This window comes from Furipterus horrens, unplaced genomic scaffold, assembly GCF_987537825.1.
Source record: "Furipterus horrens unplaced genomic scaffold, mFurHor1.1.pri manual_scaffold_8, whole genome shotgun sequence".
NCBI lineage: Eukaryota > Metazoa > Chordata > Mammalia > Chiroptera > Furipteridae > Furipterus > Furipterus horrens.
The window spans coordinates 67,869,294-67,895,480 of NW_028327178.1; the positions used below are offsets into that span (position 1 = coordinate 67,869,294).

The 26,187-nt window shown below is 36.8% G+C and overlaps 1 protein-coding gene across 4 annotated transcripts in view; it reads right to left on the reverse strand.

The window, feature by feature from the left end:
- XRN2 (5'-3' exoribonuclease 2) overlaps nt 1-26,187 on the reverse strand; it is a 95,379-nt gene that overhangs the window by 9,470 nt on the left and 59,722 nt on the right. For all 4 annotated transcript variants that reach the window (XM_090285985.1, XM_090285986.1, XM_090285983.1 and 1 more), the window contains 2 exons: nt 25,546-25,673; nt 4,737-4,800 (listed from right to left, as the gene is read on the reverse strand). In XM_090285985.1, coding sequence (XP_090142111.1) covers nt 4,737-4,800; nt 25,546-25,673 — 192 coding nt within the window. The remainder of the gene's footprint in view (nt 1-4,736; nt 4,801-25,545; nt 25,674-26,187) is intronic.

Here is a 26,187-nt window from a genome sequence, read left to right on the forward strand (position 1 = left end):
TACATTCTTTTCAAATGCACATGGGACATTTTCAAAGATAGACCACGTGATAGGACACAAATCAAGCCTCAACAAATTCAAGAAAACTGAAATTACATCAAGCATCTTTTCAGACCACAATGCCTTGAAACTAGAAATCAACCTCAGAGAAAAAAATCAAAGACATCCAAACTCATGGAGAATGAATAACATGCTATTAAATAATGAATGGGTTAACAATGACATCAAAGAAGAAATCAAGAAATTTGTGGAAACTAGTGATAATGAACACACCACAGCCCAAAACCTATGGAACACAGCAAAAGCAGACCTAAGAGGGAAGTTCATAGCAATGCAGGCATATCTGAAAAGGACAGAAGAATCAAATAAAAAATCTAACCCTAAAGCTATAAGAACTAGAACAACAACAACAAACAAAGCCTAGGGCAAGAAGAAGGAAGGAAATCATCAAGATCAGAGCAGAATTAAATGACATAGAGACCAAACAAACAATTCAAAAGATCAACGAAACTAGGAGCTGGTTCTTTTAAAAAATAAACAAAATTGACAAGCCTTTAGCCAGGCTCATCAAGAAAAAAAGAGAGAAGACCCAAATAAACAAATCAGAAACGAGAAAGGAGACGTCACGACTGATACCACAGAAATACAAACGATTGTAAGAAATTACTACAAACAACTGTATGGCAAGAAATTCGACAACCTAGAAGAAATGGACAAATTTCTAGAAACATATAACCTTCCAAAAATGAATCAAGAAGAAGTAGAAAGTCTCAACAGACCAATAACAAAGAAGGAAATTGAAATAGTAATAAAAAATCTCCCGGCACACAAAGTCCTGCACCGGATGGCTTCACAGGCGAATTTTACAAAACATTTAGGGAAGAATTAACTCCTACCCTCCTCAAACTATTCCAAGAATCCAAGAAGAGGGAAAAATCCTAAACTCTTTCCATGGAGCCAGCATTACAGTAATTCCAAAACCAGGTCAAGACACAACAAAGAAAGAAAACTACAGACCAATATACTGATGAACATAGATGTTAAAATCCTCAACAAAATATTGGCAAACTAGATCCAGAAACACATCAAAAAGATCATAAACCACGATGAAGTGGGATTTATCCTAGGGATTCAAGGATGGTTTAATATTCACATATCAATAAATATAATACATCACCTAAACAAAATGAAATACAAAAATCACATGATCATATCAATAGATGCAGAAAAAGCATTTGATAAAGTACAACACCCATTTATGATGAAAACACTTAGCAAAATGGGAATAGAGGGAGCATACCTTAACATAATTAAGGCTATATAGAGAAACCTGAAGCCAACATCATACTCAATGGACAAAAACTGAAACCATTCCCCCTGAAATCAGGAACTAGACAAGGCTGTCCACTCTCTTTACTCCTATTCAACATTTTGTTGGAAGCCCTAGCCACAGCAATCAGACAAGACAAAGAAATAAAAGGCTTCCAAATTGGGAAAGAAGAAGTAAAACTATCATTACATGCAGATGACAGGATAGTATACATAGAAAACTCTATGAACTCCACTAAAACACTACTCGATATAGTAAGTGAATTTGGCAAAATAGCAGGGTACAAGATAAATATACAGAAATCTAAGGCATTTCTGTACACCAACAATAAAATATCAGAGACAGAGACAAAAAAGAAAATACCATTTACTATAGCAACAAGAAAAATAAAGTACCTAGGAATAAACTTAACCAAAGAGATAAAAGACCTGTACTCTGAAAATTACGTAACATTGAAGACAGACATTAAGGAAGATACAAATAAATGGAAACAAATAACATGTTCTTGGATGGGAAGAATCAACATCATCAAAATGGCTGTACTACCCAAAGCAATCTACAGATTCAATGAAATCCCTATTAAAATACCAGTGACATATTTCACAAACCTAGAACAAATACTCCAAAATTCATATGAAACCACAAAAGATCCCGAATAGCAAAAGCAATCTTGAGACAGAAGAACACAGCAGGAGGAATCACAATACCAGTCATCAAACAATACTACAGAGCCACTGTGATCAAAACAGTCTGGTACTGGCATAAGAACAGACATATAGATCAGTGGAATAGAACAGAGAGTCCAGAAATAAATGCAGGACTGTATGGTCAACTAGTATTTGATAAAGGAGGAAGGAACATAAAATGGAGTGTGAAGAGCCTCTTTAACAAATGGTGCTGGGAGAACTGGACAGGGACGTGCAAAAAAATGAAACGAGACCACCAGCTTACACCACACACGAGAATAAACTCAAGATGGATCAAAGACTTAAATGTAAGCCATGACACCATAAAAGTCCTAGAGGAAAACATAGGCAGGAAAATTTCAGATATCCCACGTAACAATATTTTCACGGATACATCTCCTAAAGCAAGAGAAATAAAGTAAAAAATAAACAAATGGGACTACATCAAACTAAAGAGTTTCTGCTCAGCAAAAGAAAACATCAGCAAGATGAAAAGGAAACCAACCATATGGGAACACATATTTGCCAAAGATATCTCAGACAGGGGACTGATCTACAAAATATATGAAGAACTTATACGACTCAACATCAAGAAAACAAACAACCCAATTAAAAAATGGGCAAAGGAACTGAACAAACACTTCTCTGAAGAGGACATACAGAAGGTCCATAGGCACATGAAAAAATGCTCAACATCATTGGCCATCAGAGAGATGCCAATAAAAACCACAATGAGATACCACCATTTTACAATTGTCAGAATGGCCATCATCAACAAATCAACAAACAACAAGTGCTGGCGAGAATGTGGAGAAACGGGAACCCTACTGCACTGTTGGTGGGAATGCAGGCTAGTGCAGCCACTATGGAAAACAGCATGGAATTACCTCAAAGAACTAAAAATGGAACTGCCTTTTGAACCAATGATTCCACTGCTAGGATTATACCCGAAGAATCCTAAAACCCTAATTCAAAAGAACTTATGCACCCCTATGTTCATAGAAGCCCTGTTTACAATAGCTAAGTGCTGGAAACAGCCTAAGTGCCAATCTGTGGATTAGTGGGTCAAAAAATTGTGGTTCATTTACACAATGGAATACTATGCAGCAGAAAGAAGGAACTCCTGCCATTTGCGATGACATGGATGGAACTAGAGAGAATTATGCTTAGTGAAATAAGCCAGGCAAAGAAAGAAAGATACCATATGATATCACCTAATACAGGAAACTAAAGAACAACATAAAGACCTAAATGGGACAAGGAGCAGAATAACAGTCAATAGGGGGAGGAGGGTGGGAGAGAAGGGGGATAAATAAGTAAGGAAAGGGTTTAGTCAAGGAACGTGTATAAATGACTCATGGACATGGACAAAGGGGAGGGATATGATTGTGGGAGAAGGGGTTGTCTGGGTGTGGGGGAAAAATGGGACAACTGTAATTGAAAAACCAAAAAATAAAATTTAATTATAAAAAAAAAAAAGAGAACAGCTCTTACATGATAATATGTAATTTAGAAAAAATTTACCTTTTACTCATTTAATTTCTGTTTGGGAAATGGTGCAACTCTGAGGATGTTGAAGTAGTACAGCCAGTGTGCTTTGAGCAATTTTATTGAAAACAGAACACACACAGCATTATCAGTTATCTTAAATTTAAAAAGCAGCTTGCTTTTATTAATAAACAATTGAATACCACATTTTCTTTTATCTTTTTGAAAATCTCTTATCTTTTGAAGTCTCTAAAGAAAGGGTTTTCTTAAAAAGGGTTCAGCATTTACAATCCTGTTCATAATAACACTTTAGATGTGAACAGATCAGACTGCTAAAAATGCTAGAGGAGAGGGGAACAAAACAGATTATAACTAAGAAGGCAAAGAAGGAAGCCTTACCATGATGAGGCTTAATTCGTTTTAGCACTAACTGAGGTGGCAAAACCAGCATGGATAGATAGATTTTAGAGGTGTCCTTTAAAAAATTATTCTTCAGATGTTAATATAATTATTCGTAACATGCCTAGCTGTCCTTTTGTATAGAGACCAAATGAGTTAGAAGCTTACAACTTATCAACGAAAGAACACATGTCAAACATCCCTTGTTATTAAACCATGTCACATTCGCCCTAGTCCGTGGTACTTATTAGACTGCAGATCCCATAATCCTCTTCTGAGTCCCTTCTGCGTTTAATTCAGTTCAGTCTTAAGTAGTTAAAGAAACTGTTTTCAGTGGCAACTAATAACTACTGACCTACAGTGACACTGCCATACAATAGACTTGTCAGCCCTGAAAAAGTTGTACCAAAGAAGCTGATTAGGACTTCAAGAGGTTTGTAGCAAGAATCAATGGTTGGTCTGTACTAACGCAGTGTTGCTGGCACAGAAATGATAAAAGTGGAACACCATTAGTTATGCCTCATTAAACTCCACAACCCTTCTAAAAAGAAATTTGTTTAGCCATACCAAAACCTAATACAATTTTAAGCTCTCTGTGTTGCATTTTTCAAGACACGTCAAAAGCTTCAATAAAATAAAGGATGAGAACCAAGAAAAGTAGAAAAGTATATAAACATGAGTCTTTTACTTCAATGTGTTAACCATCTATTTTCCTAAAGAACAGGCATAAGAGAAACTGTTTAGAGGGAAGAAAGTATATTTCAAACATAAAGTACAAACTTTAAATGCTGATGTGGAAAAATATTTTAAAGTGATGTTTGCTTTATTATTACCTGTCAAATCTTTGTTGCTGGAAAAGGGGAGGAGGCCCTCTCCAGGAATCCTGGGGCCTCATATCTGTAAAATAAACAGCGAACAGTTAAACAGAAGTTTTTTGATTTCTTTTAACAAATAATCACTATTCAGATACTCATGTATTTTATAATTAAAATCATGCAAAAAATGAGACAATATAAACTAAATAAACTAATATAATTACACAGACTGGAAGTGTAAAAGATACAAAACCAACAAAATTAGTAAGTTTGTTCATTTTATTTTTCCTTTGGTAATGAAACATAGTTTTAGTAACCTTGGTTATTAAACTCACACATTTCTTCCTCTCTCTCTCTCTCTGCATGTTCATGGTATGTAAAAGTATAGATGTACTCTTTTACATTTATATTTTAAATACTGTGCTAGAGAGATTACATTTTTTCCATAAATACAAACAACATATAGTAACTTTAATAACAGAAATGCTGAAATATCCTCCCTAGATGTGTCAACCCGAAAGGAACCTTTACTTACCTATCTGTTATAACATAAAGCAGAGAGCACACCATCTCTCCAACACAGGCCAGAAAGACGTGTTAATAAAGGAACCATCCACTTTTCTACTGTTTTCTTCTGATAGTTAAATCTCTTTCCCTAACACAAAGCTGATCAAGCAACTTCTAACTATAAGAAACAATTTAATGGCCACTGTCCTGCTACATAAGCAGGATTAAAGGAACATTCCACAACACTGGTCAGCAGGGGAGTTTAGTAGCTCAGTAGGTTGGTACCAACCAACCACCACTCTGGTCTCGTCTTATAGTCAGTCACCTCAGCCTCCCTTTAGCCAGGTCTGTGTGTGACCGAATTAAAACAGCTGGTTCCAGGAGTCCTCTAATGAGGTCACTGTGTGAGGAAAGTAACCTCCTCCAGACTCCTGAGATCCAAGGACAACAAGGCTTACCATAATGTATCCAGACTCACATTTTAATGGAAACACAAACAAAAATACGCTTTTCAAAATTACTTTTTTAAAGGAAAGAAGAAATAAAAGCTTATCTCTGGTTAGAATCCCCCCACCTCAAATGCAATCCACGTTTACTTAAAACAAAAAGGAAAGAAAGAAAAGTGAAATTGTGTTTTAAGTAGCTGCCGCAAAGGAGAATATGAAACAAGTAAAGTATCTGGCTGCTCACAATCATTCCAGTGTGAGACGACGGGCTATTTCTGCCCTGGGCTTCTTCCCACCCCAATTCAGCTGACAATGCTAGACTGAAGAAAGTTCCTAGATGGACAAGCTACCTCTGGGGGAGCAGCCGTGACAAGTGACATCTGCAGCTTGATAGCCCGCTGCCCCTAGGTCCATGGCAGCCAAACTCATGAGATATCACTCTTGGAAAGGAACGGGGAAGCCTTCATCACCATTATTCCAAGAAGAATCCCATTCTATATTGAAGGAGAAGTGGCATATCTAGTTGATTTGAATTAAGTCCCTTTTTAATCTCTTTAAAAACTGAACTAGTAGCAGTCAAACTGAGAAACAATGCTGAGGAGTTTGCACGGTAAACCTGAATGGAAACTCAGAAAGCTAATCACCACACAATCCAGAGAAAACAGGGCAAGAAGGATCACTAGTCTAGGCCCAGAATAACTTCTGAATCATTACTACAGACCATATACTATCAGAAAATCATAATTAAGAGGAGGTAAAACCAGAAATTCTTAGAAGACAGCAGTGTTTCATTTGTGTGGTTTATTTCTATGGAAAACCTCAAGATACATTTCCTTTAACACATTATATAATTTTCAATGAGAAAGCAAAATAAGCATTTGGGCTACTTTTTTTGATCATTACTTTGTTAAAGCTTAAGTCCATCGGTCTATTCAGATTACATACAAAATTTAGGTTAGTGAAAATTGGTTAAAATATTCCCAGAAGTATTTTTATTTTAGTGTGTTACATATACAAAATTAGCTAATATAACAAAAGTCAAAAGAAATAAAGTGAATTTCATTTAGACTCCTGTCTAGTGCTGTACTTCACACATCCCAGAATCATCATGGTCAGTATGAAAACCATGCTGCCTTTTACCATTAAGACTTAATTCCTTGATTCTGGTTCCATGGTGTCTCTTTATATATGGTAGAGCCAAAGAATACACACTTCCATGGTATTTACAGAAGCTTTCATACTGGATCACTAATAAATTTAATTTAAAAAAGGATACATCTGCATTAAGAAAAGCCCTCAGAAGTATTTATCTTAATGTTTTATGAAAAATAAATGCAGAAAAAAAGCATGTATATTTTCTTCTAGAAACAGTGCAGATAGATCACAATCAGGAATACAGCTTCATTAGATTCAAATATGCTAAATGTTTGATTAAGCATATCAGTATTTCTAAGTAGAACTGGAATATAATGTTCATTAAATATAAATGCTTTTTTTGGAGAGGCAGAACCCTTCAACAGTCTACCTATACACCTATAAGTACCCAGAAATATGGCAAAAGTTCCCATTCTATCACTTCTAGTATGCCAGGTACTTCCTACTCCATTGTGCTTTTTATCACCTCCAGAATTATTTTTCACATAAAAAGATTTAACACATGCACAAACTATAGTTCTTTGTTAAAACCTAATCAAATTTTGCAAAACTTTAAAAACTATCACACAATTATTAAAACACCTCTTGCTTTCAATCAAAAAAAAAAAAAAAAAGAAAGAAAGAAAAATAAGAAAGATCAAAGGCAAACTTCAAGCAACCTTTAAACCAATCTCTTCATGTGGCCCTGGGCAAAACATATACAGCCCTTAAGTATTCATAAAGAAGAAATATTTCCTGGTTGATAAGTAATAAAGTAGAAGGTAAAATAAACATCATTCACTTGTATGGCTTTAACAGAAGATCCATTTGAAAGGTAGAAAATAAAATTCTGAGATAGTGAATTGCACTTCAGAAAGGTACAGATGAGAGAAGAAAAATGACAGTTAATTTTTACTCTGGTCTTTAAAAAGGTATCCCCCTCCCAGAGCATCTAAGGCCACACAAACCAAGGCTTCACCAGTAACTCCAGTGATAACTTACCTAATTCAGCGTGGCAATCACAGAAAAAAATTTGTTTACTAATTGTACTAATCAAAAAATCACATTTCAAATGGGGCTAACTGACAAATTTACTTACTGGAATTAAGAGAAGTGACATATCTGGTTCTGGGTTGTAGAAATGAAATGCTTTATTCACACTAAGTATTCAGGGCTGCACTTGATTCCAAGAATCTATCAGTAACTAGACAATTACTCATCAGCCAAAAAATGATATATCAAAGACAAATCAAAGACCAACAGTAAGAAACACCCACAGCAGGCACCTGACAGTTGGTAGTTTGACCAAATGGTCCTTCTTGAGTGTAATTTTGCACCACATAAAAAAAAGAGGTATGAAACAAAAAATATTTTAAAAGATTGATAAAATGGTTTATATGTTAACTTTACTAAAACAAACAATTTCTGAACATACTTTAAAGTTCAAAATTCTATATATAGAAAACCAGTCTTTTTGCATCATTTAATACTTCCATGGTACTATGTGCCAGGTACTGTTTTAAGTGCTTAATAACTTAAACTCATTTATTGTGACTATCCTGTGAGATGGGTATTCTCTACCATCTGAGAAATGAGGAAACATGAGTACTAACAAAAACCTGCCTGAGATCACAATGTTTTTACAGGACAGAGTAAAAGCCACAGGACAAGTTCGCTTAACCACTCCCCAATATGCTATGCTACTCCAACTTTCACATGCACTTGTGTTGTTGGCTAAGATGATTCTTCATGTTATTTTATTTCAGAAGGACCAGAGGCTCCGAAGCTTAGCGTTTTTCAGGAAGGTAGGATTAGGAATTTGAAAACTTGCAACTTTTCTAAAGTGTAGAATTAACACAATAATATCAAATATGTATTAACACAGGAAAGAAAAATAAACATACTTAAAAAATGCTTAACTACATTTTGGCAGTAAGCACCTTGACAAACACAGGTTCATGAGAAGAAGAAAAAAAAAAAAGATCTTGGTTAAAATATTTGAAATCACTGCCCTTTTTAAAAGGGTAATATTACTCTAAAAAATTGAATATTCAAAAAAAAATAAATGTAAGGTATCAGATAAAAATGACGATATAGAGACAGAAAGGTGGGGATTAGTTCTATCTGCATAAATATGAAATCTAGAAGTCATAATAAGTCATAAAATAAATACGCCAGAAAAGTCTTAATGACAGTACACTAAAGAAAAAAAAAGTCAAATCATATGTTGAACGACAGACAAAGAGTACTGGGGGGAAAAAAAATCACAGAACATGGGATTTCCTTTCTTGACAGTCAGCAGCATTTGTCTGGGCTTATCATACAACTGTGACCATTTACTTTCCAGTAATGGCCATTCCAGATTAGGCCAATTATTTATCCAACACATATCTTAAAAAGGTTACCACAGAATAGTGATTATGTATGACATGACTGCCTTCTAGGAAGTCCAACCTTACAACCCCAAGCTTTCCTAGGTTCTCTTATAACCAAGGGCAATTAAATTTTGTTAATCTATCCAAATCCTTCTTGAACTTTTATATTTCTGGCTTATATGCATATAATTCCCAATTTTTTCTATAGAACCATCTTCTCTCTCGAGCAAGTATCGGACCCATATTTAACTCCTGGCTAATGACTTCAATGTCTTTAGCACTTCAACCTCCACTAAAATCAGATCTATCATATTCCTGGATATTCCTTCACCCTCCTGGGTTTCCAAATTCTAAAGCCCAGGAGTCCACAGTGCACAGATGAGCCTCATCTTGAATCTTCTCTCTCCCTCCTTTACCACATTCAATTATCCAGCCCTCAGTTCCTCCTCTCTCACCCTCTCCACTTTTAATCTACTTTACCACAGATCATTTCTGATCTTCTTTATCTCCCCTAACTAGAACCACCACCAAGTCTTTTCCATAACCAACAGAGTTGTGGTTCTAGAAAAAAATAAATAACTGTGCACTCTTCTGCTTAAAAAGCTCTCACAAATAAAAAGAAAGAACGTGCACACAAGTTAATATATCAGCAAGGGACAAGAACAGTCAATTTATAAAAGAAAAACGGGTTAGTAAGAATGTTATCAAAGCTGCAATTGAAAATAATCATACCTTAAAAGATACATAATCCCTTATCAAATTAGTAAGAATTTTAAAAAAATTATAACACCTGATATTGATTAGGATATTAGAAATTTTCATCTGCTGCTATAGGAAGTAAAAATTATTATGCTATTATCTGGAGGTTAATGTGGTGATATTACTCAAAAGTCCAGAAATTTAATACCTTTTCATCCAGTGACACTATTTGTAGGAATTTAGTTTACAGTTAAATTAAAATATATATATATTTTAAAAGATTAGAAGCATATATGCTGAAAAACAATACAATATACTCAAATGATCCATAGATGCGTAACTTTTAAAAATGGAAATCAAATACTATGAACTGAACAATGAATATATAACACAAAACAAAAGGAATATATGACATAAATCTAAAGTGAAATTTATAGCACTCAAGGGCATATATAAGAAAAACTGCAAATAAGTTTCCGTCTCCAAAAATAAGAAAAATAGCTATTTAATTCCAAAGAAACTAGAAAGAGAATAATAAAGACAAAAGCAGCAATCAGTAGAAAACATACAATGGGGGAAAAAATCCACAAAGCTAGAAATTAATTTAATGAAAAAACAAAGAACAAATAATGTTAAATAAGTGTTAATATATTAATCAAAATGAGGAACGATATACAGTACCAATATCAGGAATTTAATTCTAAAGTCTTACAGTCATTAAAAAGATAGTCAAAGTATATCATGAGACAAGGGAGGCAAGAATATACAATGAGTTAAAAGATAGCCTCTTCAATAAATGGTGTTGAGAAAACTGGATACATGCAAAAAAATGAAACTAGACCATTTTCTTACACCATATACAAAAATAAACTAAGAATGGATTAAAGACTTGCTGGGTTGGTGAAAAAGTTCATTTGTTTTTTTCCGTACAATTGCTCTAGTAGTGCTTAGTTGTCTTTAACTTCATTGGAAACAATTTTGTTACATTGTACTGTGACAGCTGTTATATCAGAGTGCAATTTTAAAAAATTTATCAAAATTGGTGAATTTTTGTGCCACCATTTTAATATCGAAGATGGAAGAAGATACTCAACATTTTTGGTGTATTATGCCTTATTATTTCAAGAAAGGTAAAAATACAACTGAAACACATGCAACTGACTGACTGAACATGTGAAGAGTGGTTTGTACAGTTTCTTGGTACTATTGACATTTTGGCTACATAATCCTTTGCTGTGGGGCTGTCTTATGCACTGGAAGATGTTTAGCAGCAACCCTGGCCTCTATCCGCTAGAAGCCAATAGTGGGAGATAGCTGACATACTCAAAACTATCCAAATCAATAAAGTTATTGGTGAAAATTAAAAATGTGTCTTTTATTTTACAGAAAAAACATAATGGACTTTTTGGCCAAGCCAATAAATCTAAGACCCGAAACCCAAAACTTCTAAAAGACTAAACAGGCAGTAAACTCTTCATAATTGGTCTTAATGATATTTTTTGGATATGTCTCCTTAAGAAAGGCAAACAAAAGTAAAATAAACAAACGGAACACTATCGTAACAAAACAAAAAGAACACCCACTTAATGAAGGAAGATACTTGCCATTGATACCTACAATAAGGGATTAGTATCCAAAATATATAAGGAACTCATATAACTTTACACCAAAAACACAAAAAAATGGGCAGAGTACCTGAGCAGACATTTCTCCAAAGAGCACATACAGATGGCCAACAGATATATAAAAATATATTTAATTACCCTAATCATCAGAAAAATGCAACTAATCATCAAAGAAATGCGAATTAAACCCACAATAAGGTATCACCTCCCATCTATCAGAATGACTGCCATCAATAAATGAACAAACAAGATGTGGGGAAAAGGGAACCCTCATAACATTGCTGGTGGGATTGCACGTTGGTAGAGACATCATGGAAAATAATACGGAGATTCCTCAAGAAATTAAAATACAATAGCCAAGATATGGAAGCAATCTAGATATCCATTGAAGGACGACTGGATAAAGATGTACGTATATACAACGGCATATTACTTGGCCCATAAAAAAGAATGACCATTACAACATGGATGGAAGAAGAAGGTATTATGCTAAAGACAAACACCATATGATTTCACTTACATGTGGAATCTAAAGAAAAACAAACAAGCAAAGTAACAAATAAACTAACAGAAACAGAACTGATGGTTTGCAAATGCAAGGAAGGGTTGAGGGTGGGTGAAAAGGTAAAGGGATTAAGTACAAATTGGCAGTTACAAAACAGTTAAGTGGATGCAAAGTATAGCACAGGGAATACAGTCAATATCATTCTACTAACTATGTATGGTGTCAGGTGGGATCACTTTGTAAGGTATATAAAAAATCTAAATCACTATGTTTTAAACATGAAACTGATATATTGTATGTCAACTATAACTAAAATTTAAATTTTAAAAAAGGTAAGATTAAAAATAACATAAAAAAATAAAAATCAGGCCTCAAAAGAAGAGTGTATTGTGAACAACTTCTGGCAATAAATTTGAAATTTTAGAATAAATGGGCACATTCCTACAAAAAAAGGGCAGCTTACCAAACCAAAACAGGAAGTGACAAAAAAATTGGAAGACAAAAAATAGAAGAATGAAGGACCTATATCTACCTAAGAATTTAAATCTGTAATTAAAAATCTTTTCATGAAGAAATTGCTAGGCCCACATAGTTTCACCATTTAATTCTTCTAGAAACAAAGACATGACTACAATCTCACAATCGTCGGCAGCCGTCCGTCTCGAGAGACGATGGGGTAGCTTCTTAAGAGTCTATCTGCACCGCCGAGAATGGCTGTGCAGTCCGACTCGGGAGTGACATGGTATCTGTCTCCTCCCGTGTTGAATCGACATCTTGTGATGACGCTGAAGCTACAGAGCCTGGGCAGGGTAATATGGAGGGTCTGCTGTTGCCCATGCAGCAGACCCCCCCTCTCTTCGCAGCTGAAGGGTCCAAGGGAAAGACGGAGTCAATACAGCTTGGCTTCAGGTGCGCCGCAGGAGTTGCCGGTGTTGACTACAACGTCAAACCGCCTTAGGGACTCCGGCTCCGGATTTTCTGTCGGGGTTTACTCCCTTAGCCCTTCCCCTGAAGAGGTATGCCGCAAGGCAGCGGAGGTTTTTTGGAGTCAGAGTTTTCCTTCTCTGATGTACCCCGACTGGAAGATCGAACCAGCGACACTCAGCTCGCAGGCCGACGCTCAATCCACTGAGCTAAGCCAGCCAGGGTACTAAATCTCACAATAACCCTTACAGAAAACAGAAATGTAGCAAACACTTTCTAACTTGTTCTGAGGCCAGAATGCATACAAAAATTACAAGCTAATTTTTCTCATATTATGCAGATGAAAAAGTACTCCACAATATACTGACACACAGAGCATAGTGATGGGTAAAAAAGAAAATTATATCACACTGTAACGGGGTAGATCAGAACATAGGTCCCTGGAAAAGAGGGAAACCACTGCCCATTCTGCCAAAAGGCAAGGGGTTGGGGAAGGGCACTCATGGAACAGAAGGCATAGAATTTAAGGTATATTGCATAGCAACGACAGATAAAACAGTCCATGCCTTCCAGAAAGGAGGGGCTGCAGAAGAAGGCTGCTGCCTGGGGCAAACTGTAAAGGTGTGAACCTACAGAGTCACTCATGACATGGGGTGATGGGATCTCACACAGTGCCTGAGTGAGCCATTGGGGCTGGATGCTGAACCCAGGACAAACAGGTACATGTGGACCTGCGTGTGGCTGGGAAACTTTTGCCCTTACCAAAAATGGCAGCCAAAAGAGAGTCAAGGACACTGGGAAGATGACAAAATGGCAGATAATGGTGCACCAAAGCTGGACATGCCCACCGACTTTCTGCACACATGGGATTTCGGGAGGGCCTTCTTTTAAAATGAAAAGGGGCCCGCAGGCTCTCTCGCTTGCACTCTTGGTAAGTGCACTTGGTACAGAGAAGTTATTTTCTTGCTTTGGAGCTTGGTGCAAGCTTGCTTTCCGGGCTTCTGGCATTTTGGACATTCTGGGCCTTGGCCCTGCTCCCTGCATGGATGAGAGTGCTCATGGGACCAGGAAATGCCAGGCCCATCAGGGGCTTAGACTCTGCAGAAGGTGAGAGCCCACTCCTGAAAGCAGGGTCCCATACAGGGACATGTGCCTTCTTGGGCTCCAACATCTGAGACACCATGATCCATTCAGTGTAGCATGGCACACGGCTTCTGGTCTGTTATAGGGAGATGAAGAGCAGTGCAATCCAGATCCTGAAAGAGAGCTGCTGCCAGAAAATGGCAACTCTGAAACCCACAAGTGCACATTCCAGAGAGGATGGAGATGTGTTTGTGTGACCAGCTTAAGGACAGATAAGGAAATGGGAAACTTCTGGGTGTGGTTTTGGCTTATAGCCTTTTGGGGAGCAAGAGAAGGTCTGAGTCTCATGGGAAAGAAGGGCTTAGAGCAGGAGTGCAATCAACCCCCCTACCCCCACCGGCAAAATTGGAACTCTGTTAAAAGAACTTGTTTCCTACAACACAAATCGTTGGGTCATGTGGATCAAAGGTGCCAAGTGGCTGAGCCCCAGTTTGTAGGGTTACAACAATAAATTAGGCTTATCCCAGGAACGCCACATTGGTTTAACAGTTGAAAATTAATCCATGTAATTTACTGCATAACAGAAGAAGGGTAAAAGAAAAACAAAACAAAAAAATCTATTACCATCTCAACAGATGGAGGCAAAGCATTTAATAAAATTCAATCAATAGCCACTAGAAACAAAAATGATCAATTTAATAGAGGTTAGGAAGAAAATAAACTATAACAACCATCATATTTAATGATGAAATACTACAAGTTTTTCTCTTAAGATTGAGAATTAAACAAGGATGTTCAATTATACCAGAGGTCCTAGCCAGCGCAATAAAGCAAAAAGACAAAAAGACATTAAGAACAGAAAATGGTTATAAAATATGTCACTGCTTGTAGATGACATGACTGAGGCAAAAATATCTGAAAGAACATATAAAAAAATTTCTGAATACATGAATTTATAAGGTTGTAGATATGAACTCTCTTTCTATATACAAGCAAGGAACTAGAAACAACATTTCAAAGATAACATTATTGACTTCTGGCCAAGACAGAGGCGTATACAGACACGCTGCATCTCCCTCCACAAATAAGAAGGAATAAAACTACCTCAAACCTAGAAACAACCAGAAGTTCCAGAAAATCAAACAGTATGGAAGTCCAGCAAATGAAGATCTAAAGAAGAAATACTCATCCAGACTGGTAGGAGGGGCGGAGCTGGACACAGAGGACGTGGTGTGGTGGTGGCAGCAGCGGTGGCAGTGGCAGCCCAGCAGAAACCGCAGTCACACATTTTAAAAAGTCAGAAGTGACACCTGGGGAGCACTCCCAGCTCCTCACCAGACCATGCAGCTCACGGTTCCAGCACCAGGGAAAATCAAGCCTCATGTCCTAAAACATCCACTCTGAGAGTGATGGCCAGGGCAATAGCTAGAGGGGCGCCACTCCCATATGGAAGTGGGAGAAGTGTCTGGAAAAGGGGCGAGTGCTGAGTGGGTTGCATTGTTCACTCTCAGACCCATCCTCCACATACAGTGCCACAACATGGTGAAACAGGTCGCCTGTACTGACAAAGCCCTAAGGCTCCACCCCTTAAACATAATAGGAGCAACGGCTCTACCTAAGACACAGAGGCAAACAAACACAGGAGCCTCTCAAGTTGAGGAGACAGAAAAGTATCCCCTAAAAGGTGGAATGGATCAAGGTTCCAGTGGGAGAACTAAACAACAAGGAGATAGCCAACCTAACAGTTGCAGAGTTCAAAACATTGGTGATAAAGATGCTCACAAGCTTGACAGATATGCTTGAGTATGGCAAATGAATAAGAGAAGAAGTGAGGGCTATGCTAAGTGAAACGAAGGAAAATCCACACAAAACAAATGGTGAAGGGAAGAAAACCAGGGTTCAAATCAATTATTTGGAACATAAGGAAGAAAAAAAGTCAACCAGTACAGAATGAGGAAACAAGAATTGAAAAAAATGAGGAGAGGCTTAGGAACCTCTGGGACAACTTTAAATGTGCCAACATCCGAATCATGGGGGTGCCAGAAGGAGAAGAGGAAGAGCAGGAAATTGAAAGCTTATGTGAAAAAATAATGAAGGAAAACTTCCCAAATTTGGCGAACTAAATAGACATAAAAGTCTAGGAAGCACAAAGAGTGCCAGGCAAGCTGGACCCAGAGGAGACCACACCAAGACACATCATGATTAAAATGTAATAAGTGAAAGATAGAGAATCCTAAAAACAGCAAGAGAGAAGCAGAGAGTTGCCTACAAAGGGGTTTCTATAAAACTATCAGCTGATTTCTCAAAAGACACTTTACAGACAAGAAGGGACTGGCAAGCAGTATTCAATGTGATGAAAAGCAACCTACAGCCAAAATTACTTTATCCAGCAAAATTATCATTTAGAATGGAAAGGCAGATGAAGTGCTTCCCAGACAAGCTAAAGCTAAGAGTTCACCATCACCAAGCCATTACTATATGAAATGTCAAAGGGACTTACTTAAGAAAAATAAGATCAAAACTATGAACACTAAAATGACAACAAACTCACAACTATCAACAACTGAATCTAAGAAAGAAAAACAAAATCCAACTAAGCAAACCAGAATAGGAATAGAATCATATGTATGGGGATCATCTGGAGGGTTATCAGCTGGGAGGGGAGAGGGGGAGAAACGGGGAAATGGTGCGGGGATTAAGAAGCATAATTGGTTGGTATAAATTAAACAGAGGAAGCTAAGAATAATATAGGAAAGGGTGAAGCCGAAGAACTTAAATGCACCACCCATGGACATGAACGAAGGGGGGTGGGACTGCTGGGGGAAAGGGGTATTGGGCAGCAGGGAGCAAAGGGGAAAAAAATTGGGACTACTGTAAAAACATAATCAATAAAATATACTAAAAACAAACTATATATATGTGTATATATATATATATATATATATATTCTTTAAAGAAAATTACAAAAACATCAAAACACAGCATAAATCTAGGAATATTTTTGTCCTCAATATTTTTTGTGATTTCATGCCTTTTATCCACATTCCCTAAATGTTGGCATAAACTTATCACATGCCACCAATTAAAGCGAAAGTCAAATTATCAAGTGGAAAAAGATATTTTAAAAAAAACCCAAAACATCTAATAAATAGAATATAAAAGAACTCCAAAAGAGAAGAAAAAAAAAAGCCCAGCCCAAGAGAAACATGGACAACAGTCTCGAGCAGGCACACTGCACGCACAAAGGTGGTCAATAAACATGGAAAAAAGCTCAACTAAGTAGTAAAGAAAATGCTAATTAAAACATCAGTGAGAGATACCACTTCCTTCTAGTAGAATGGCTGAAAGTAAAAAGACTGACAATTTCCAAAGGTTGAAGAGAACATGGAGCACCCACAATTTTGCTACACTGCAGTAGGAATGTAAATAGATACAAATGAATGTAATCTGGAAATCGTGCCTGGCATTTTTATTCATTAAAGCTGAGCACGCACATAATTCTAATTTTGCAATCTACTGCTAGGTACATTCTCATCAAAAATGTTTATGCATGTGCACCAAAAACACGAGAATTTCACAGCAGTGCTATTCCAGCAGCCCCAAACTGATAACCAACCTGAACGTAATCCCAACTGGAGAGATAAATGGTCATAGAATCATATGATAGAACACTGTAAGCAATGAGAAGGAATGAACTATTACTATAAGCAACAACATGGATAAATCTCAGAAACAAAAAGAAACAATGAGCAAAAGGGGGCAAATTTTTAAAAAGGTAATAGTGTAAGAGTCTGTCAGATAAAAAGTTTTTTTAAAAAGCGCACAAATCTACTCTATGGTACTGAAGTCAGCATAATGGTTACTTTAATGCTCTGGGGTAGTACTTGGGAGAGGACACAATGGGGCCATTTCTTGGGTATTGGTAATTCCGTATTTCTTGTTATGAGTGATGGTTACTTGAGTATATTCCTTTCATAAAAGTTAATTGAACTGTATACTTATGATCTGGCACTCTGTGATTAATAATTTCAATACGAAGTATATGTAAAAATACATGTATAATAACCCAATTCTCAAAACTGCATATATGCAGACTAATGAAGAAAAACACAGCTTATTTCAGGTTCATGAAATTATGAGTGGTTTTCTTTTTTAAGTTTTACTGTTTTAATTTAATTAACATGTTGTATAGCTATAATGCACATTTTAAACACTGCAAGAAATATTTTAAAAAATCAGTCTCCCTATGTTTATAATCTGTTCCAAAAGATGCTCCCAGACTTTTTATATCAGTTATTCTAAGCTTAATACCACTTCTACTTGCCTTGTACTTCAAACTCATTATTTTCTCTAAGCCCAGAGTATTCTAATTCCTCCTTGTTCATTCAATTCAAATATCACATTCTTGCTGATTTTCTTCTGTACACGTTTTTACTCCTCTCATCCCTACCTCCTTTGAAAGATGTTAAATATAATTAGAGTGCCAGCACTAATTCTCGGGACTCAGTGTTTATAAGTCACCAGGCAGAGAGGGCCACTTGATATAAGTCAATCCCTATTGTACATATTTCCTATTTTTTAGTGACACAGTTAAAATAAAGAGATCCTAACAGAAACAGAACCTAATCAAAGTTTCTTTTTAAGTATAACAATTACATCTAATAGATATAACAATGGCAAATGAGGAGTTACTCGAAGTAATAAAAGGGGACCCCAACATTTGAAATAATATGCCCAGATGCTGACAAGAGTTGTCTGTTTCCAAAGAAGGCAAATAAAAAATACAGAATTATAGGCCCCTAAAGGCATGAAATTCTTCACCTCTGGTGTGATCTTCATAAATCGAAGAACTTTCTGACATTTTTTCTTTCTCTTACAATTGGAGCAGAATCCCACATTAGAAGGGGACCTCAAATGGAGCACTTGGATTTACATGAACACCACAATGAAGTGATTTTCCTGAAAAAAATCACAGGCTTTTACAAATTCTCATATAGGCCTATGATTCCCTAAAAGTTAAGAACCACTGATCGAGGCAACATTTCCCAAAGTGTGGTCTGCCTACTACAGGGGGTACTCAAGATGATTTTCTGGAAGTCCAAGAAACTTATGGGTCATTAAAGTTATCTTCACACCTGTATTGATTTTGATGTATATTTGAAAAAGTACAAGCACACCAAATCCATAGTTGGTATAATTTTAAAAAACTAATTTCAGTTAAAAAAATATTCAAGGATTTAAGCAGCTATACAGGTGGTATCTAAGCAGACTGTGATGACAGGGCTCCCAGCTTCTGGCTATCAGGAAACATGAAATGGAAGGAAGAATACATGCTTTCACCTTTGCTAATCAAATTTGTTTCCAGTTCTCTTCACTTTACTAAATGCAAAAACCTTAGAAATTCCTCATCATTGGCATCTTAAGAAATAGTGGTTAAACTAACCCAAAGAGATTATACCTGGCTCTAGCATTTTCCACCTCAATTTTTCTTCCTATTTGGAAGCTGTGATACCATTGTGGATATAAGTAAATGTCAAAGAGCCATAAGAAAAAAAGAAACTGATAAGAATATGTCGATTAACAGCTGGCTTTAACAATAATCTGGAGAAGCTTTCACCATTTACTGATAAAGTTTCAGGGCATAGATAGTGCTTTAAAAGTGACTAGACCATTCACAAGTATGTGGTATGGCTGGATACATATATATATGAAAATACTCGGAAATGTTATTTGCTAAACCTTGGAGAAAAAGCAGGAAAGTACACTACTGCAACAATCAGTTCCCCAAGAGGACTGTTAAACTCTGTGTCCCCTCTGTGCTGCACTAAATAGAATAATACTGCAGAAGTCCATAGATTTCATGATGGAGTCTAACAATGCTCCATTCAATGTCATCAAGCCAGGTTCCAGTCCAACATGCAGTGTAGGACTTGCCCCAGGACTCCCCACAGCTTATACTTGCTCCAGCTCTAACATTCCTACCAAGGCAGCTCCCAGCATTGCTTACCCCTGGACTCTCCATGGCCTGAGTCAACTGCAACTATAGTTACGACGGGCCTAAGTGGTCTTGGCACAGCCTGCCTCAGATCTTCACAGAGCCCATGCCCACTCCAGCTCCAGCTCCACCTACAGCTGGCCTGCCTAAGATACTCAGCACACAGTCTACAAAGGAAAGATCCTATAAGGCTACTTCAAGACCAGGAGAGGTTGCTGATTCACATGACTCATAGAAACAAACACAGAGAGACATCTAAAATAAGGAGACACAGAAATATGTTCCCAATGAATTAAGAGGAATTAGCCTAAGAAAGAGCTAACTGAAATGGAGATAAGCAATACTTGATATTCACAACAGTGGTTATAAACATGTTCAATGAACTTGGGAGAAGAATAGATGAACTAGGTAAAAACTTCAACAGAGAGGTAGAAAATATGAAAAAGAACCCCTACCCCCAAAAGAACCAATAGAACTGAAGAACTAACCAACAATAGCTTAAATGAAAAAAAAAATTCTCTATAGAGGAAGTCAACAGATTAGATGATGCAGAATGAGTCACCAATTTCCAATTGGAAATCACCCAGTTGGGATAGCAAAAGAAAAAATTAAAAAAAAAAAACAAAAACAAAAACGAGAGAGTACAGTTTAAGGGACCTCTGGAACAACATCAAGTACACAGACATTTGAATCAGAGGAATCCCAGAAGAAGAAAGGGACCAAAAAACCTATTTGAAAAAAATAAGGGCTGAAACTTTTCTAACCTGGTAAGACTTCCAAGTCCAGGAAGCACAAAAGTCCTAAACAAGATGAACCTAAAAAGGTCCACATCAAGACACATCATAATTAAAATGTCAAAAGTTAAAAATAAAAAAAGATTCTTAAAAGCATCAAGAGAAAAACAACTGGTTATATACAAAGGATTATCACCTGATTTTTCAGCAGAAAGTTAGCAGGTCATAGGGGAATAGCACTATATATTCCAAGTGGTGAAGGGGCAGAACTATAGCCAAGAATACTCTATCCAGCAATGTTATCATTCAGAATTGAAAGAGAGAGTGTTTCTTAGACAAGCAAAAGCTAAAGGAGTTCATCACCACTAAATCTGCATTTCAAGAATTGTTAAAGGTACTTCTTTCAGTTAAAAAAAAAAGTAAAACTTAAGAACATGTGTAACTACAGTAATAAATTAAGGGATACACACACACACACACAACACACAGATATAAGATATGATGCCAAAAACAAATTTGTTAAGGAGGGTGAATAAAAAATGTAGTGCTTTTAGAACATAAAACTTAAGCAAACATCAACTTAAAATAGACTGCTATAAACATAGCTAGTTATATATGAATTTTATGGTAACCACAAACAATAAACCTTTAACTGACACACAAAAATATAAAGGAACCAAAACCGGTCATGACAGAAAGTCATCAATGTACAAGATAGCAAGAGAAGAAAGAACAGAGAACTATAAAATAACCAGAAAACACTTAAACACCTATCTGTAATTACATTAAATGTAAATGGATTAAATGCTCCAACAAAAAGGCATAGGATTGCTGAATGGATTATGTGGTCTACAAGAGACTCACTTCAGATTGAGACAGACTGAAAGTGGAGAAATTAAAAGAGATATTTCATGCAAATGAAATAAAAAGAAAGCTGAGGTAGCAACACTACTATCAGACAAAATAGCCTTAAAATGAAGACTGTAACAAGAAACAAAGAAGGGCATTATATAATAATAAAGGGATCATTCCAACAAGAAGATATAACACTTGTAAACATCTAGGTACCCAAAGTAGGAGAACATAACCTTAGAAAGCAAATATTAGCAGACATGAGGGAGAGATTCGTAGTAACACAATTAACATATAGAGAACTTTAACATCCCATTTATATCAACGAAAAGATCATCCAGACGGAAAAAATCAACAGGGAAACAGTGGTCTTCATATTTCCAAAACATTCCACCCCAAAACAGCATAATACATATTCAAGTACACATGAGCATTTCCCAGGACAGACCACAAGTTAGGGCACAAAACACATCTCAGTAAATTTAAGACTGAAATCCTATCTCTGATCACAACAGTATGAAACCAGATGTCAATTATAAGGCTAAAACTGGAAAAACAAAATGCTACTAAACAATGAATGGATTAATCAAAAAGTAAAAATTGACTTCTGGCAAGATGGAGGCCTAGACACACTGCATCTCCCTCCACAACTAAGAAGGAATACAACTGCCTCAAAACTAGAGACAACCAGAAGTTCCAGAAAATCGAGTTGCATGGAAGTCCAACAAACAAAGATATAAAGAAGAAATACTCATCCAGAAAGGTAGGAGGGGCAGAGAGGACACAGTGTGTTGGTGGTAGCGGCAGAAGCAACAGGCTGGCTGAAAGCACAGTCACACATTTTAAAAAGTCGGGAGAAACACCTGGGGAGCATTCCCAGCTCCTAACCAGACGCACAGCTCACAGTCCCAGTGGGGGGAAAATCAAGCCTCATCGCTCCTGACTGTACAAACCAGTAGGGGTTGGGGCAGAGGCGGAAACCGCTGGTCTCTCCGAAGAGTCCACTTGTTTTTAAGGGCCCCCACAGTCCTAGGACATTCGCAGACTCATCCACTCTGGGAACGACAGCCAGGGCAAGAGCTAGAGAGGCGTCAGTCCCATGCGAAGGTGGGAGAAGACCCTGTAAAAGCTGTGAGTGCTGAGTGGGCGGCATTGTTCCCTCTCAGACTCATCCCTCACATACAGTGCCATAACTTGGTGAAATGGGTCACATTATACTGGCGAATACCTAAAACTTTGTCTCTTACAACATAACAGGAGCGACAGCTCTACCTAAGACACAGAGGCAAACAAACACAGGAGCCTGTCAAGTTGAGACAGAAAAGTATGCCCCAAAAGGGGAAATGGATCAAGGTTCCAGTGGGAGAACTAAGCGATGAGGAGATAGCCAGCCTAACAAATGAGGAGATAGCTAACCTAACAGTCACAGAGTGCAAAACACTGGTGATAGAGATGCTCAAAGACTTGACAGATATCCTTAAGTATGGCAAATGCATAACAGAAGAAGTGAAGGCTGTGCTTAATGAAACGAAGGAAAATCCACAAAAAAAACAAGAGGTTAAGGGAAGGAAACCGGGGTTCAAATCAATGATTTGGAACATAAGGAAGAAAAAAAGTCAACCAGTACAGAATGAGGAAACAAGAATTGAAAAAAATGAGGAGAGGCTTAGGAACTTTTGGGACAACTTTAAATGTGCAAACATCTGAACCATAGGGGTGCCAGAAGGAGAAGAGGAAGAGCAAGAAATTGAAAACTTATGTGATAAAATAATGAAGAAAAACTCTCCGAATTTGGCAAAGGAAATAGACATACAAGTCCAGGAAGCACAGAGAGTCCACACCAAGACACATCATAATTAAAATGCCAAAGGTTCAAGATAAAGAGAGAACCTGAAAAACAGCAAGAGAAAAGCAGAGAGTTCCCTACAAAGGGGGGGGGGGGGGCTATAAGACTTTCAGCTGATTTCTCAAAAGGAACTTTGCAGGCAAGAAGGGACTGGCAAGAAGTGTTCAAGGTGATGAAAAGCAAGGACTTACAACCAAGATTACTCTATCCAGCAAAGCTCTCATTTAGAATGGAAGGGCAGATAAAGTGCTTCCCACACAAGGTAAAGCTTAAGGAACTCATCATCACCAAACTATTGTTATATGAAATGTCAAAGGGACTTAGTTAAGAAAAAGAAGATCAAAATTATGAACATTAAAATGACAACAAACTCACAACTATCAACAACTGAGTCTAAAAGTAAAAACAAAATCCAACTAAGCAAACCAGAACAGGAACAGAATCATAGATATGGGGATCATTTGGAGGGTTATCAGCTGGGAGGGGGAAGGGGGAGAAATGGGGAAATGATGTAGGGATTAAGAAGCATAATTGGTTGGTACAAAATAGACATAGGGAAGTTATGATTAATAAAGGAAAGGTGAAGCCAAAGAACTTATATGCACAACCCATGGACATGAACTAAGGGGGGGTGGGACTGCTGGAGTGAAGTGGGGTACTGGGCAGAGGGGAGCAAAGGGGAAAAAATTGCGATACTGTAACATAATAAAATATACTTTTAAAAAAAGTAAAAATCTTTTTTACTATACTGAGACAAACATAAATAGAAACACAGTAATTCAACATTTTTGGGACATAGCAAAGGTGATTCTGAGAGGGAAATTCATAGCAAAACAGGCCTACTGCAAGAAACAAGAAAAATGTGAAAGAAACAATCTAACCTTACACCTAAAGAAACTAGAAAAATAAGACAGAAGCCTATAAAAAAGGATTTGTGATAACATGGATTGGACTTTGAAAGTACTATAAGTGACATAAGACAGAGAAAGACAAATACGTACCATATGATTTCACTTATATATGGAATATAAAAAAAAAAAGCAAAAGGAGACAGAAACAAACTTATAGATACAGAGAACAATCTGATGGTTGACAGAGGAGAGGGGAGTGGGAGTAAATAGGCAGGAAAAGAAATTAAGATGTACAAATTTCCAGTTGTAAGTCAAAGGAATGTAATGTAGAACATAGGTAATAGAGCACTCTCTTTTTTTAAAATTCAATTTTAATGAAATATTCCAAAGATTCAGGAAAATAGTAAAATATCACACTTAGATTTAATAAATGTTAGCATGTGCCACACTCTCTTCCTCTGCCATTCTGAAATTGTCTGGTTAAGTAGCAACCAGACAACTGGTCACCAGACAACCAGTAATGCAGAAAGGGCTTCATGAAGAAAGTGGTTTTGAAAATTTGACATATGACTTAAGACTCTCTTGATAAAGGAGCACAGCCATGGGGCTCAAAAGTAACATTAAATGGGGATACAATTTAAACTCAATGAATAATTTATGAAGCCTACCTAACATACAACTATTTTTTCCCTTTTCCACTGCAATCCAAATGCCATGTAATTATTTTCATGGTTACCATTTCTGAACCACTTCTGTCCACAAAACAAGTTATAAGGGGTCAGGAAAAGACCAAGGTCTTCTCAGAACCACAGGGTTAAAGATATATTCCTATCTAAAGCAATGCCTGGCTTTATCTTTGGTGGTTCTGAGATACAGCTGTTCAAGAACAGAATATTGCTGTCTTTCAATTAAGTGATTGTTAATATCTACTGCATGTGATTTAACTGCCCCGCTACTTGTATTAATGGAATAAACAGCAATGCATTCCACGTACCTCTTTTTGCATATGCTAACTCAAAAGAAGATTTATAAATGAAAATAAATCCAAATTCATATATTCAATTCACTACATATACACAGTAAAAATACCTGAAGACTGCATGAAGTACTCTAAGTATTCTAAATTGTATGTTTTTAAGTCCACTACTTTTGCATGGATATAATAAATCTTTCTAGCAATGAAGATTAGAAACCAACCTTTGGTGTAGTATTTAATTTAGCACGTAAAATAACCAATTAGTAAAAACTTACTTGACATAAGTTTTGGAATCTGGGCTTGTCCTCTCAACAGCGGCCTGTATATGTTACCCTGATAAGTGACTGGTGGTGGCACAGCATTGCTGTAAACACCACTTCCTGAGCCTCTTGGAATAACATGCCTGTAAAAAGAACCCCCCAATCAGAAAAAAAATTATATCTAGATATAACCATCACATCACAGCTGACACAAATTAAACAAGTGCTAGTAGCCATCTCTTTACTACTAGATCTGATTATGATAATGCAAATTTAAAAGATTACTGACAAAGTTCAAAACAGTACCTGATATTAATGGTGACAGTAAATGTTCATTTCTCACACCAAGATTCTTAATGCATAACCATTTAAATATTTACTAATTACTCTAAGCAAAAGGAAGTGAGTCTATTTTCCCTTCTTTGCATTGTATTTCAGTTTTGTCTTAAAGGACTCATGCTCAGATGTCTCTTGGTATCTAGGGGATCTGGTCTGGACCCACTGGGGATACCAAAACCCAAGAAGTCCCTTAAATAAAATGGTGTAATATTTGTTACATAATCTAAATTTTTATGTAAGCTACAGCAGTGTATGCATACAATCGCTTTATTCACATGGATTCAGGATAGTACTTAGCATGTGGCAAATTCAAATTTT